Source organism: Coturnix japonica, chromosome 4 (assembly GCF_001577835.2).
Source record: "Coturnix japonica isolate 7356 chromosome 4, Coturnix japonica 2.1, whole genome shotgun sequence".
Taxonomy (NCBI): Eukaryota; Metazoa; Chordata; class Aves; order Galliformes; family Phasianidae; genus Coturnix; species Coturnix japonica.
This window is the reverse complement of record NC_029519.1, coordinates 55,920-69,404: the sequence shown is the minus strand read 5'-3', so window position 1 is coordinate 69,404 and position 13,485 is coordinate 55,920. Positions and strand designations below refer to the sequence as shown.

The 13,485-nt window shown below is 44.8% G+C and overlaps 1 protein-coding gene across 2 annotated transcripts in view; it reads left to right on the top strand.

The window, feature by feature from the left end:
- Positions 1-13,485, top strand: part of LAS1L (LAS1 like ribosome biogenesis factor) — a 29,650-nt gene that overhangs the window by 549 nt on the left and 15,616 nt on the right. The window contains exons 2-7 of one of the 2 annotated variants that reach the window (XM_015860087.2): positions 331-456; positions 645-714; positions 2,405-2,486; positions 6,832-7,029; positions 8,090-8,136; positions 8,654-8,763. In XM_015860087.2, the coding sequence (XP_015715573.1) occupies positions 331-456; positions 645-714; positions 2,405-2,486; positions 6,832-7,029; positions 8,090-8,136; positions 8,654-8,763 (633 nt within the window). The remainder of the gene's footprint in view (positions 1-330; positions 457-644; positions 715-2,404; positions 2,487-6,831; positions 7,030-8,089; positions 8,137-8,653; positions 8,764-13,485) is intronic. The other variant, XM_015860089.2, reaches the window with a different exon arrangement.

The window sequence follows — 13,485 nt, the reverse complement described above, 5'->3', positions numbered from 1 at the left end:
AACCCGGTGTACCCCACATTACCTTCTTCTATTTGTGTTCCCCCCACTGCATCCATAAAGGAGTCCAGTTCAGTTATTGCAGTTTCATACTTTTAGAATATGTACCCAGCACATCAGTAAGAATTTATTTAATGTTTGTTTAGAAGTAGCTACATAAACACCATTAAAAATAAAAACATTCTGGAAGGAGTCTTACTGTCTTTCTGTACACAGACCTTCAAGGCTTCCTACTACTATAAAACATGATATGTATCACCAAGAAAGAAATCCTTTTCTTGAGGGCAGGGGTATAGCCTTGTGAGACAGCTCATGCTTTTTTTTCTTCTCTAGGTATGGCCCTAAAATGCCTCTTGCAGTGGATTGCACTGCTGAACTGATTCGTTGCAAGGTCTTGGATTCATCTGGTAGATTGAAATCACATGAGCTTATCCTCTCATACGGTCTGGCTCTTGTAAGGTAGGACTCTGAAGGCCTCTGTCCTGAAAGAAAAAGACTGGGACAGACTGCATTATTCAGCTGTCTAGTTTGACTTCAGATCTTTAGGTCTTCAGCTTTATACAGTTTGTGGGGTATTTGTATGATGGATTTGAAGTCTCTCTACTGCTCTTCATAAACTTATTGCCTTTTCTGTAACCTATGTGCAGATTTGTCAACTTAATCACAGAAAGAAAACAGAAAATGGTCAGCATTCCTCTGAGAAAACTAGCCAAAGAGGTAAATATCTAATGGAAGTTACTCAGTAACTTATGCATAGAGATAACACATATGTGCTTTGTATTAACAATAGCAGATCACTCTTTCTTAGAGATACAGATACCAGTTCAGTGCAATGACAAAGTAGGAATCCAGTGAGAAAGTGCAGCAATAATAATGGGGTAGCGTAGTCCTAGACTACAGCAAGACTCCAGCAGCTGTAGACATAGCAACATAGGGGAGGAGAAGAAAAAAATAAAACAGAAAAACTACTAAGTTAAAAGGTCTCAGGCACGCAAGGATTCCCACAAAGATGCTCGCAACTCCACTGCCAGCCGGTAAATAAGGGCTGGGAAGGAGTGGGTCCTTGCTCCACTCCTTGTTGTTCAGGTACATTGCGTACCCTTGGCTGGCCCTGCTTTCCCACCAGGTGATCCATCACTGCTTTCAGCTGTGACTCAGCATTTCTGCTACAGAAGTCTTGAAGAGGGTTGGTGAACTTTGAAGTTACATTGAAAGTCTTGATTTAGAGGTAAACAATGCTACTCTACAGGTATGCCATTTACTTTATTCTTGCAGTACAGAAAAAGAGCTAAGTCTATGGTTTATAAATTCATTTGTTGAGAACCAAGATTGTATGGAAAGTGCTCAGTCATATTTCCAGGTGTTGTATTTTCATCTTGCTATTCTCAGTTGTTTCAGGTGAGTTTGTCCAGATTTGTATGAGGGAGGAAAACCTCAATATATAATTGTAGTAGTAGTTTGAGTCCTTTAATGCGTACTGCACTAAGCATTGTTTTTGTGTTTAAACAGCATGTTTTCAATGTGAAGAACAAATGGTTTTTGAGACTTAGTTCTACATATAACCTTGTTAAGTACCTCTATGTAGGAATGAATAATTGTGGGTTCTCTTAAGGAAGATGTTTCTACTCACCTTTTACCAGCAATCAGGCTTACTGATAGATATCTTTAATAGTCAGTTATCCATAGGAAAAATTTAAACAATATGGTTGTATTTTATATGTAAATTATCATCCAGCATGTTTCATCAGTTTAAGTATTAATTGACTTCTTGGTACATGTAGAGGAAATGTTCAGTCACAGCCTGAAACAGCAATGGAGTACCTGATGGGAGGGTGGGAACAACCCAGGGAAGCTAAGGTGCATGCAGTACAGCTGAGTGACTGGAAGGGGTGGAGCCAGGATCCACCCCTTCCCAGATCTCCTTTAAGGATTAGCCTTGGAGTTGAGGGTATTTCTTGCTGTAGTTCTCTGCCTGTCTGAGTCCTTTTGAAGTTAGGTAGCTCTTTTCCTTCATTTCTGTGGCTACTGTCTGTGGGTTCATTCTCATTTGCTGTAGCCAAAGACTTTTCCACCCTGGTATTATTATCCCATTATAGTATTGCAGTACATCCATCATACAGCTCTATGTGTTACCTTTGTCTGAAGAGACAGCTGTTTTTACAGGAAAAGTGGGAGAACTTAAGCTGTAAAATCAAAAATAGTTTCTAGGTTGAAGGAGGGAGGAGAATCAGAGGATGGGTCTCTTCCCACTGTTGAAGGGGGAAGCTTGGAAGCGCGGTGCTGAAGTGGCTCGGAAGAGCTGTTCCCACCCAGGAAAATGATATCTGTGCATGCCTGAGTGGGACTGCGTGTGGATTTGGTGTGATTCCTTGGAGTTGTGTGGTGATGTCTGTGGTTGCTTTTGCAGGTAGATATCCCTATCTGGGTCGTGGATCTCCGTCATGAGCTGACTCATGGGAAGCTGCCTCGCTTGGCTCTATGCCGCAAGGGTAAGTGCTGCTTATGCGTGTTATGGGTAGGCCTGGCCAGTGGTATTCCCTTGGGAATGTCACGTGGTGCCCTCACCAGCAGGCAGGTGGGGAGCCCTGAGGGGGCAGCCACCTCTACTGGGGCTCTGACTAGTAGGCTCAACCTGGAAAGGAGAATTGGGATGTGAAACACCTGGGAGAATATACTTTGTGAGGGTAGCCAAAATATGCACGGTGGAGAACATGCAGAAGAGGAGGAGAACTAAGGCTAGGAAGAGGATGTTGCTCTCCACTCTCCATTGCCTTCTGCTGCTGGCAGAGCTGAGGCAGAGACCCAGTTAGTCACTGATAGGCTTTCAGAAAGGGCCGGAAGTCCTCTGACTCATATGGAAAGGAATGACATACTGTTTGATGGAAACAGGTAGCAGGCTGTGCCACTGGAGATGTTCCCCTACTCCATTGGCTTCGGGAAGAGGTGCATCATAGGGCAGGTAGTCAGAGACACTTGAAAAAAATACTGGAAGTGATTGTTAGGTGCTACTGTTTCTAACAGCACATAAAGTCAATGTCAGGGAAGGAGGTGTATGCTTTTCCTAAGGGTTTAGATGTCTGTGAGACTTCTAAATGGGAGGGAAATGCAGAAGATACTGCAATCTTGAATAAATTACCAGCTCATAGTGCTTGAAGGGATTCCTGGGAATTTGTGGTTAAACACTGAGAAGCCAGGTTAGTCATGTTCAGCATGGTCTTTAAATTGAATTGGCAGGTGAAATAGTGACTGGAATAAGAGGTTTTTACCTTTTTTCTATCTAATGCATGTTTACCGTAATATCTATACAAAAAATGGTAATGTTGCTATAGGCACTATGTTGATCATTGAGATACTGAAGAACTGACTCATCTTCTCACCAGAATGTTGCTGTGTGGACTTGGTTTCCACTTAAATTTGGCCTAGCTTGATTGAAGTACAGTGTTGTAGGTGGGTAGGTGTTAACAGGATTTACAGGGCTTGAATCACAGAATCGTAGGGGTTGGAAGGGACCTCCAGAGATCGAGTCCAACCTCCCTGCCAAAGCAGGTTCCCTACACCACGTCGCACAGCTCGGCATCCGGGTGGGTCTTGAATATCTCCAGGGAAGGAGACTCCACAACACCCCTGGGCAGCTTGTTCCAGTGCTCCATCACCCTCACTGTAAAGAAGTTCTTGTACACATTCATGCAGAACTTCCTGTGCTCCAGTTTCTGTCCATTTCCCCTTGTCCTTTCTCGCACTGCTGAAAAGAGTCTGGCCTGGCCACTTTGCCCCCCACATCTTAGATATTTTTAGACCTGGATCAGACCCCCCTCTTGGTCTTCTTTTCTCAAGGCTAAACAAACCCAGTTCACTTAGTCTTTCCTCTTAGGGGAGATGCTCCAGGCCCTTCACCATCTTTGTGGCCCTCTGTTGAACTCTTTCCAAGAAATGCCTGTCTTTTTTGTACTGGGGAGCCCAGAACTGGACACAATATTCCAGATGAGTCCTCACCAGGGCAGAGTAGAGGGTGAGAATCACCTCCCTCAACCGTACTTTTTAGTGCACCCCAGAGTGTCATTGTTCTTTTTGGCCACGAGGGCACACTGCTGGCTCATGGTCAATCTGTCGTCCTCCAGGACACCCAGGTCCCTCTCTGCAGAGCTCCTCTCCAGCAGTCATCCCCCAACCTGTACTGGTACATGCTATTATTCCTCTCTAGGTGCAAGACTCTACACTTGTTTTTGTTAAACCTCATCCAGGTTCTTACTGCCCAGCTCTCCAGCCTGTCCAGGTCTCGCTGAATGGCAGCACAGCCTTCAGGCATGTCAGCCAATCCTCCCAACTTCGTATCATTGGCAAACTTTCTGAGGGTGGCCACTATCCCCTCGTCAAGGTCATTGATGAAGATGTTGAACAAGACCAGGCTCAGCACCAACACCTGGGGAACACCGCTACTTACAGGTCTCCAAATGGACTCTGCTTTGACAACGACCACCCTCTGTGCTCTGTCAGTCAGACAGTCCTCAACCCACCTCACTGTTCACTCATCTTTCCCACATTTCCTTATCTTTGTTATAAGGATATTGTGGGAGACAGTATCAAATGCCTTGCTGAAATCAAGGTAGACTTGATTTCAGGTAGACTTGATTTCAAGGTAAACCTGACATCCACCACTCTCCCCCCATCCACCCAGCCAGTGACAGCATCATAGAAGGCTACCACATTGGTTGAGCATGACCTCCCCTTGGTGAACCCATGCTGACTACTCCTGGTAACCTCCTTTTTCTCCAACTGTCTGGAGATGGTGTCCAGCACAAGCTGTTCCATCACCTTTCCAGGGACAGAGGTGAGGCTGACTGGCCTGTAATTACCTGGATCTTCCTTCTTGCCATTTTGAAGATCAGAGTGACATTGGCTGTCCTCCAGTCTTCAGGCACCTCCCCCATTCTCCAAGACCTCTCAAAGATGATAGAGAGCAGTTCAGCAATCACCTCTGCCAGCTCCCTCAGCACCCGTGGATGCACCCCATTGGGTCCCATGGATTTATGAACATTGGTGTTGCGTAGGCACTCACGGACCACCTCTTCCTCGACTAAAGGGAAGTCCTCCATTTCCTGGAACCTCTCACTAACCTCCAGGGTCTGGGATCCCTGCAGGAGAGCTTTTTTCACTGAAGACAGATACAAAGAAGGCATTCAGTATCTTTGCCTTCTCAGCATCCCCTATTACCAGAACATCCTCCTCATTTAGTAGGGGACCCACATTCTCCTTTGTCTTCCTTTTATTGTTTACATACAAACCTTTTTTTATTATCCGTTATCACTTTAGGCAGATTCAATTCCAGGTGGCTTTAGCTTTCCTCATCACATCCCTGCAGGCCATGACAACATTCCTATATTATTCCCAAGTGGTCAGACCCTTTTTCCACATTCATGGACCTTCTTCCCTTTGAGTTTGTGCATGAGCTCCTTGCTTATCCATGCAGCTCTCCTGCCACCCTTTCCCGGTTTCTTGCTTGCAGGGACACACTGATCCTGAACTTGGAAGAAGAGCTGTTTAAATGCTGACCAGCTCTCAGGGCCCCCCTTACCGTCTAACACCCCAGCCCACGGGATAGCTCCAAGCAGGTCCCGGAAGAGACCAGTGTTGGCTCTCCTGAAGTCCAGGGTAGCAATCCTACTTTTTACCTTGCTTCTTCCACTCTGGATCTTGAACTCCACCATCTCGTGGTCACTACAACCCAAGGTGCCCCCAACCTTTACTTCCTTAACATGTCCTTCCTTGTTAGTGAGAATAAGGTCCAGTAATACTCCTTCCTTCATCGGTTCCTCCGCTACCGGCATCTGAAAGCTGTCTTCAACACATTGCAAGAACTGTGTGGACTGCGCATACCTGGCCACACTGCTCGTCCTGTAAATATCTGTATAGTTGAAGTTACCAATAAGCACCAGCACCTGGGATTGTGACACTACTTCCAATTGCTTATGGAAGGCCTTATCAACTTCCTCCTCCTGATCAGGAGGCCTGTAGTACACACTCACAACAGTGTCACCCTTACCAGCCTGCCCCTTGATTCACCCACAAGCTCCACTGCTACATCACTCTCCCCCAGGTGGAGTTCAATACATTCTATCTGTTCTCTCACATAAAGAGCAACTCCACCTCCCCTCCTTGCTAACCAGTCTTGCCTAAAAAGCACATAGCCCTCCATGACAACATTCCAGTTATGCGAGCTGCCCCACCACGTCTCAGTGGTCACAGTGAGATCGTGGCCTTGTGACTGCACACAGATCTCTAGCTCTTCCTGTTTATTTCCCATGCTGTGTGCATTAGTGTACAGACACTTTAGGGAAATAGCATCTCCCTGCCCCTCTCTATCTCTTTGGACTCCACCCTTTTCAGCCATCAGGCTCTGTTTTGAGCCTTGAACCCTCAGCCCTAGTGGCCCTCATTTTGTCCCCTTCCCCCTTCATACCTAGTTTAAAGACCTTTCAATAAGTCCCGCCAGTTCCTCGGCTAGGATCCTCTTACCCCTTGGAGACAGGCTACTTCCATCTGCAGCCATCATGCCAGGTGCCGAGTAAATTGCCCCATGGTCAAAAAAACCAAAATTCCTGTGTTTGCACCAACTCCTAAGCCATTTATTTATGAGATGGGTTTTTTTGAAGCTTTTGTTTTGTTTTTGTTTTTTAATTTGTTCATATTTTTATTAATGGAGCTGTTGTGAGTCTGCAATCACATACTTGTTAGCAGCATTTCTACTCAATGCAAGTTAGCAATTTGCAGCCTGTATTTTTTTTAAAGAAAAAGGTAAATCTCACTGAGAAGAGCATGTTTTGTGTTCTCCTGTAGGTTGTGATGTTGTGCTGGACTGGCTACGAAAGACATATTGGAGCCGTCAGTTGGGCAATAATTTGTGTGAGGAAAGCGAAGAGGAGGATGAGGGAGAGGAACAGGAAGAGATGGAGACAAACACAGAGTTGGACTGCGATGCATGGGAGGTTCAAACCCCGCAGCATGAGGTCTGTCAGAAACACAAGGAATTCCATGGTAGGTGTCCCTAAAACAATGTCGGATGGAAAAAAATATAGATCTGTCCTGTGCTAGCAGGGCATTTTCAAGTGTCATCTTCTGGTCCATACAGTGGCTAAAGCTATACCTTCAGCTCATATTTTGGGATTACTGTTTAGGCCTTACCAGATTCTGGGGTGACTTGATTTCTGTGGCATTGAATAAGCAATGTTGTAATCGGTACCGGCAGTTAAAATATGGTGGCTTAAGACAGAATACTGTGAAAGTTAGTGTTTTAACAGCCACAATTTTGTTTGGATAAGATGCAACCTTGTGTTGTTCTTTCTTCTCCCTGTCTACTCTAGGCAAGAAAACAAACACTCTATCCCAAACTGTTGAGTAAGAGAAACACTGAATGTTATAAAAGACTCGTTGGTTTATATGTTTAAAATAATGGAGTGGCAATGATCTATCCATCTAACAGTTAAAATGCATCTGAAGTTTAATCTAGTTGATATCACATGGTTGGCATCCTGATAGCAGGTGTCAGTGACACCTGATTGTTGATGCGTTTTGAAAGACAGTGCTAATTCAGGCAGAGTCAGAGTGGTCCCAGGGATGGAGGAGGGGCATTTCATTTTGGTTGTGCAGAATTTTAAGAAATGAGGGTATGGTCGGTTTGTGAGTAGCCATGATTCTGTCATAATAGATTTGAAGCGGGTAATGTTTCCATAGGCAGTTCATGTTCTGATACATGTTTTTTTTCCTAGACTGATTTTATTTAAGGAATTTTTGGAGCTGTTTGCGTTTATCTAACTTCTCCTTGGCCACTGCTAATGATTAAATACTGAACACCTAGATCAACACTACCTGATAAAACTTACAGTGCTAGAAAAGTCTGGAAGTTCTAGGAGTCTTCAGTCTTTTCTGTCTCAGGATTTATGATTTCATTCCATTGATGCCTTCCTTGAGCATGTGTTAGCAGAGCTAAGCAGCTTACGCATGCTTAAAAACACCCTGTATTGTTGACCCATTCCCTGTTGTATATATATGTTGTATACACATATATATAAGTGTGTATATATATGTTTATTTCTAGAAAAAGTCAGAGATGTGTTGATATCCTACAAAAATGAGCAGTTTCGGGTAAGTATAACCTGATCTTCCTTTTCCTTTGCTTGGATGGGACGTATCTTAGAGGTGCTCTTTCTCACCTGCTTTTTGAATACTTGAGTATAGGATTCTAATAGGATCCTAGTGGTTGTTGATTATTCATCCCTTCTGTCTCAGTTGTTTGATCTTCAAAGCTTTTCAAATATTCCATCTTAAACTATGAGATGAGAATAGAGAGTATTATGTTTACTTGCAGTTAGAGTATGCTTTAAAGCAATTCTTTGTAGTCAAACTGCTGCTGGATGCATTATCCTTTTCCTTGCCCTCTGAAAAATATAGGGAGAAATGAGGGAGTACTTTTTAACCTGTGTAGCTTTTTATTGTTTTAGGCTCATGTTTTCTTTCGCACATCTTACTGCAAAGACATTTAATGAAGTATATTTGTTGTGTAGCCTAGTTAACAGCAAAATGACAAGTGTGAATTGAGTCTCTCCTGCCATTCTTGAAGAAAAAGGCTCCCATTAATGACTGGATTTTTTCTTTCACTCAGGTTATGCAGACAGTCCAGTCTGTTTCAAAGGCTCGAGAACTGTGGTCTAATTCTTCTTCAGAAGTGGACTGGATTCTGGCTCAGATCAAAGATCTAATGCAGGAGAACAGGTACATCTCTCTCAATGAACTGAGATGAAGGACTGCAGAGCTGCACTTGTAGACATTTTGTATTACTTCACTATGTGTTGTTAAGCAGTTCTTTAAAAAAGGAATTGGCTGATTGTCTCAAAGCCTTTGAGCACTGATTTGTTAATTTCTCATAATGTTTCCTGTGCCATGTAGTCTTAAAGGCATACAGTGTGTTCTGTGTCTTCGCTGTTCTGATACTGAGGTTTGTCAGCATTTTTCATTATCTTCAAAAACTCTCCTAAGAACCTTGCATAGACTTTGATTTCACAGTAAAAACCTTCAGAATTTTTCCCAATTGCACAGCAGTAAATTGCCTCTTCTATACTTCATAGTCTTTTTCTACTATGGAGCCTCTGGGACCCAGAATTTTGGCACTTTATTATTGTTGTATAAAGTTGCATGAAGTTTCTATCCCACTCTGGGAAACACAATCAGTGTAGCTTCAGAGGGAAGAGACAATGAAGTTAAAAATCTGAGCTGTAACTCTTAATGCTTTTAATGTAAACATGTATGTGATACAAGCTGCTGATTAATTTAAGAAGCATCAGATGTTGTGCTGCAGGTTGTCACAGCTTGTGATAACTAGCTTTTCTGCTGATAAGGCTGGTTCCCCACTACTGAAGGATGCTCTCCAGCAAATACTTTTGAGATCAGGGTGGTGAGAGGAAACTGTGTTAGCCCCCTTGTGGTGTTATCTGGCCAGTCTGCAAGCAAGTTTGCTTTCCTGCAGTTAGCTTTGCACCTTTGTAATGATTTAACAGGTTTGAATTTAGATGCGTCTTTAAGCTGCTTGAATCTACTTCAGTGGAATGTTGTTCTGTTCAGGGTGGTGTAACTAGAATTTGGCAAACTTTTGCATTACTGCTTGTACAAAAGTCTGGCAGATATACAGAACAGTTGAAAAGTAACATCCCTGCCTCAACTCCACCTCTAGCTTTGAAGATATCCGTGTGTTGTAATGTGTTGATGAACAGCTTCTGTTTATATCATCAAAAAGCATCGGCATGTAGGTACTTTATTTGGGAGAACTGTTACTGTGGCTGAGTAGTTAAGGTACTTCAGTGTTGGTTTTGCAGTGTGTATGCCTGTATCCTTCCAAGTTGGTAATTCAGATCAAAGGATTTGATTTTTCCTGTATTTCAGAAGGACCTACTTACAGAAATATTTTGGGGTAGCTGTAAATTACAAATTTCCTATTGAAGCCTTCTTCTGCTGAAAGTCTTGCACTGTGCTGCTCATTTCAGAGTGCTAACAGTTCATATGCTGTACTGCATCTGAACAAAGCATTTACATGCTTCATGTAAGCTCGAGTTGAGCACCTACTTAAGCTATTTTTATTCCATTATCCAGACGCAACTTTTAAGGAATGCCAGCTGATCTGTTTATAGTCAGTGGAAAGCTGTGCCTATATTCAAGGTTTTTTGAACTACATATACATTTTCTTTGAGAGCTCAGAATGGTTAAAAGCAGTTATGGGGAGAGGTTCCTTCATGTACCACTTCTGTTTATTGATAACAGCATATCAGCTGTATTGAAATTAAGACTCTGTCACATGAGGTTCTGCTGATATTTATATGGCAACATAAATACACTGGAGAGATGAGGGAGAGAATCAGAAAAAAAGAAAAAGACAAAGTAGAACTCGAGGGTAGAGGTTAAAACTGTTTACTAACATAGTAAAAAAGAATTGGGGGGGGTGGGAGGGTGGAAGGATAGTAGTTATGGCAGTAATATGTGCATAAAATAATTGTTGCACAAGGAATTGCTCACCACACACCAACTGTTGCTCATCTAGTTTGCAAGTAGCAGGAGGCTGCTTGACTGATGACTCCCCACCCTGTTTTCAGGTGTTTTCTGGTTTTTTTTTGCATGATGTGATATGGAATGGAATATCCCTTTGACCGTTTTAGGTCATCTGTCCTGGTTCTGTACGCTCCCAACTTCTTGTGGCTCTCGTAGCGTGACAGTGCAAGAAGCTGAGAAACTGAAATGTCATTGGCTCCATACAGCACTGCTCAACAACAGCTAGAAACATTGGTGTGTTATCAACATTGTTTTTCCTCTAAAGCCAAAATATCAGGGTGGCAGTGAGGAAGTTGGCAAGCAAAGCCTGAGGTCCATCAAGAAAGACTTCAGGGGAATGGGGCGAATACTTGAAGGAGCTGGGGTGCAGGTGATCTTTTCTTCTATGCCCGTGGTGTCAGGAAAAGATACAGGGAGGATCCAAAAAACCCATCTCTTAAACAGATGGCTTAAGAGCTGGTGCAGCCACAAGAATTTCGGCTATTTTGACATGGGCAATCTACACTGCACCTGGAATTGATGGCTGCTGATGCAAGCAGCCTGTCCCTGAGGGTGAAGAGGTATTAGCAGAAGAATTAGCGGGACTCATTGATAGGTCTTTAAACTGAGAACGAAGGGGGAAGGGGACAAAATAAGGGCTACTGGGGTTGAACGGTGCATTCGAGGGATTGTACCAAACTCTGTGGGCAAAGATTGCAGAGTGCAAAAGGAGGGAGTAGGGCAGGGGGATGCTGGGGATGCCGCTGTTCTAGCGGATCCTGGATCGCTATGAAGGTGGTGAGACGGACAGCCCGGCTGAAGTGCCTTTATACTAATGCACGGAGCCTGAGTAACAAGCAGGAGGAAACTGGAAACTGTGATGCACTCTGAAAATTATGACATTGTTGCTATCACAGAAACATGGTGGGATGACTCCCACAATTGGGATACTACCATCGATGGCTATAGGCTCTTTAGGAGAGATAGGCGAGGTAGGAAGGGTGGGGGAGTCGCCCTTTATGTCAGAGATTGGATAAACTGTGAGGAGCTCCCCATGAGAAACAGTCAAGAACAGGTTGAGAGCCTGTGGGTTAGGATTAGAGATGGGACTAATAAAGGTCAGCTGGTATTAGGGGTATACCTACAGGCCACCTGATCAAGGGGAGGCTGCTGATGAGGCTTTCTTGCTCCAGATGCGTGAGGCGTCTGGCTCACGGGCTCTTGTCCTGGTGGGGGACTTCAACCATCCTGACATCTGTTGGGAAAAACCACACGCGAGCTGCAAGAGCTCCAGAAGGCTCTTGGAATCCATTGATGATAGCTTTCTGGTTCAGGTATTGGACCAGGACTGACCAGAGGTCAAGCGTTGCTGGAACCTGCTGCTCACCAACGCTGAGGAGATCATCAAGGCGTCAAGGTGGAGGCTGCCTGGGCTCAGCGTCATCCCTGGTTGAGTTTGATCTCAAGCATGTGGGCCTGGCAAAGAGCAGGACCAGGATGCTCAAACTTTAGAAGAGCCAGACTTCAAGCTACTCAATGGAATGCTGGCCAAGATCCCTGGCGGCGCTGCCCTCAAAGATAAGGACGTTGAGGAGAGCTGCTACTGTTCAAGGATGCCCTCCTGCAGCACAAGAGGTCTCCATTTCCCCTGAAATAAAAAGTGGGCAGGAGAGGTAGAAAACCGGCATGGCTCCAGCAAGGACCTGCTAAGAGAACTGAGGGTGAAGAAAGGGGTGTACAAGCCTCTGGAAACAACGGCTGTGTCACCCGGAAGAATACAGGGATCCGTCCGAACTTGCAGATGTGGGATCAGGAAAGCCAAGGGGCAGGCAAGAACTGAACTTGGCGAGGATGTGAAAACACATAAGAAGACCTTCTACAGGTACATTGGCCAGAAGAGACAGGCCAAAATGGGCGTACCTACTCTGGTAAATTCAAAAGGAGAAATGGCTTCAACAGATGAAGAGAAAGCTGAGGTGCTGAATGTGTTCTTCACCTCGGTCTTCACTGGGTGGCAGGATTCTAGTCTTTTTCACGTCCCTAAGTCTTGCACCCCCATCTCCATGTGGGACCAAGGAGGTAAATCCTCCCCACTGTAAGGTAGAGCAAGTCCGAGAGTGCCTCCTTAGACTGAATGAGTATAAGTCTATGGGCCAGATGGCGTGCATCCCAGGGTCCTGAAGGAGCTGGCTGAGGTGGTTGCTGAGCCGCTCTCCATCATATTTGAGAAGTCGTGGCTGTCAGTGAGGTCGCGATGATGGGAGGAAGGTCACGTCACTCCCATTTACAAGAAGGGGAGCAGGGACGACCCGGGTAACTACAGGCCGGTGAGTCTCACCTCCGTGCTGGAAGATTATGGAACAGATCCTCCTGGACAACACTTGATCACATAAAGAAACAAGCATGTGATCCGAGACAGCCAGCCGGCTTCACCAGGGGAAGGTCATGCTTAACTAATCTTGTGGCCTTCTATGATGGAGTGACGGCGTTGGTGGATGAAGGGAAGGCGACCGATGTCATTTACCTGGACCTGACAAGGCCTTTGACATGGTCCCCCATCACATCCTCATCTCCAAATTGGAGGGAGGTGGATTTGATGGGTGGACAACTAGATGGATAAGCAATTGGTTGAAAGGCCGGAGACAGAGGGTGGTGGTCAATGGCTCTATGTCCAGTGTGAGGCCGGTAAGAGCGGCGTCCCTCAAGGGTCTGTCTTGGACCGGTGCTCTTTAACATCTTTATTAATGACATCGATGAGGGAATGGAGTGCACCCTCAGCAAGTTTGCTGATGACCACCAGCTGAGTGGTGCAGTTGATACGGAGGGAGGGAACAGATGCATTCAGAGGGACCTTGACAGGCTGGAAAGCTGGGCTCGGGTGAACCTAATGAGGTTCAACACGGCAAAGTGCAAGGTTTT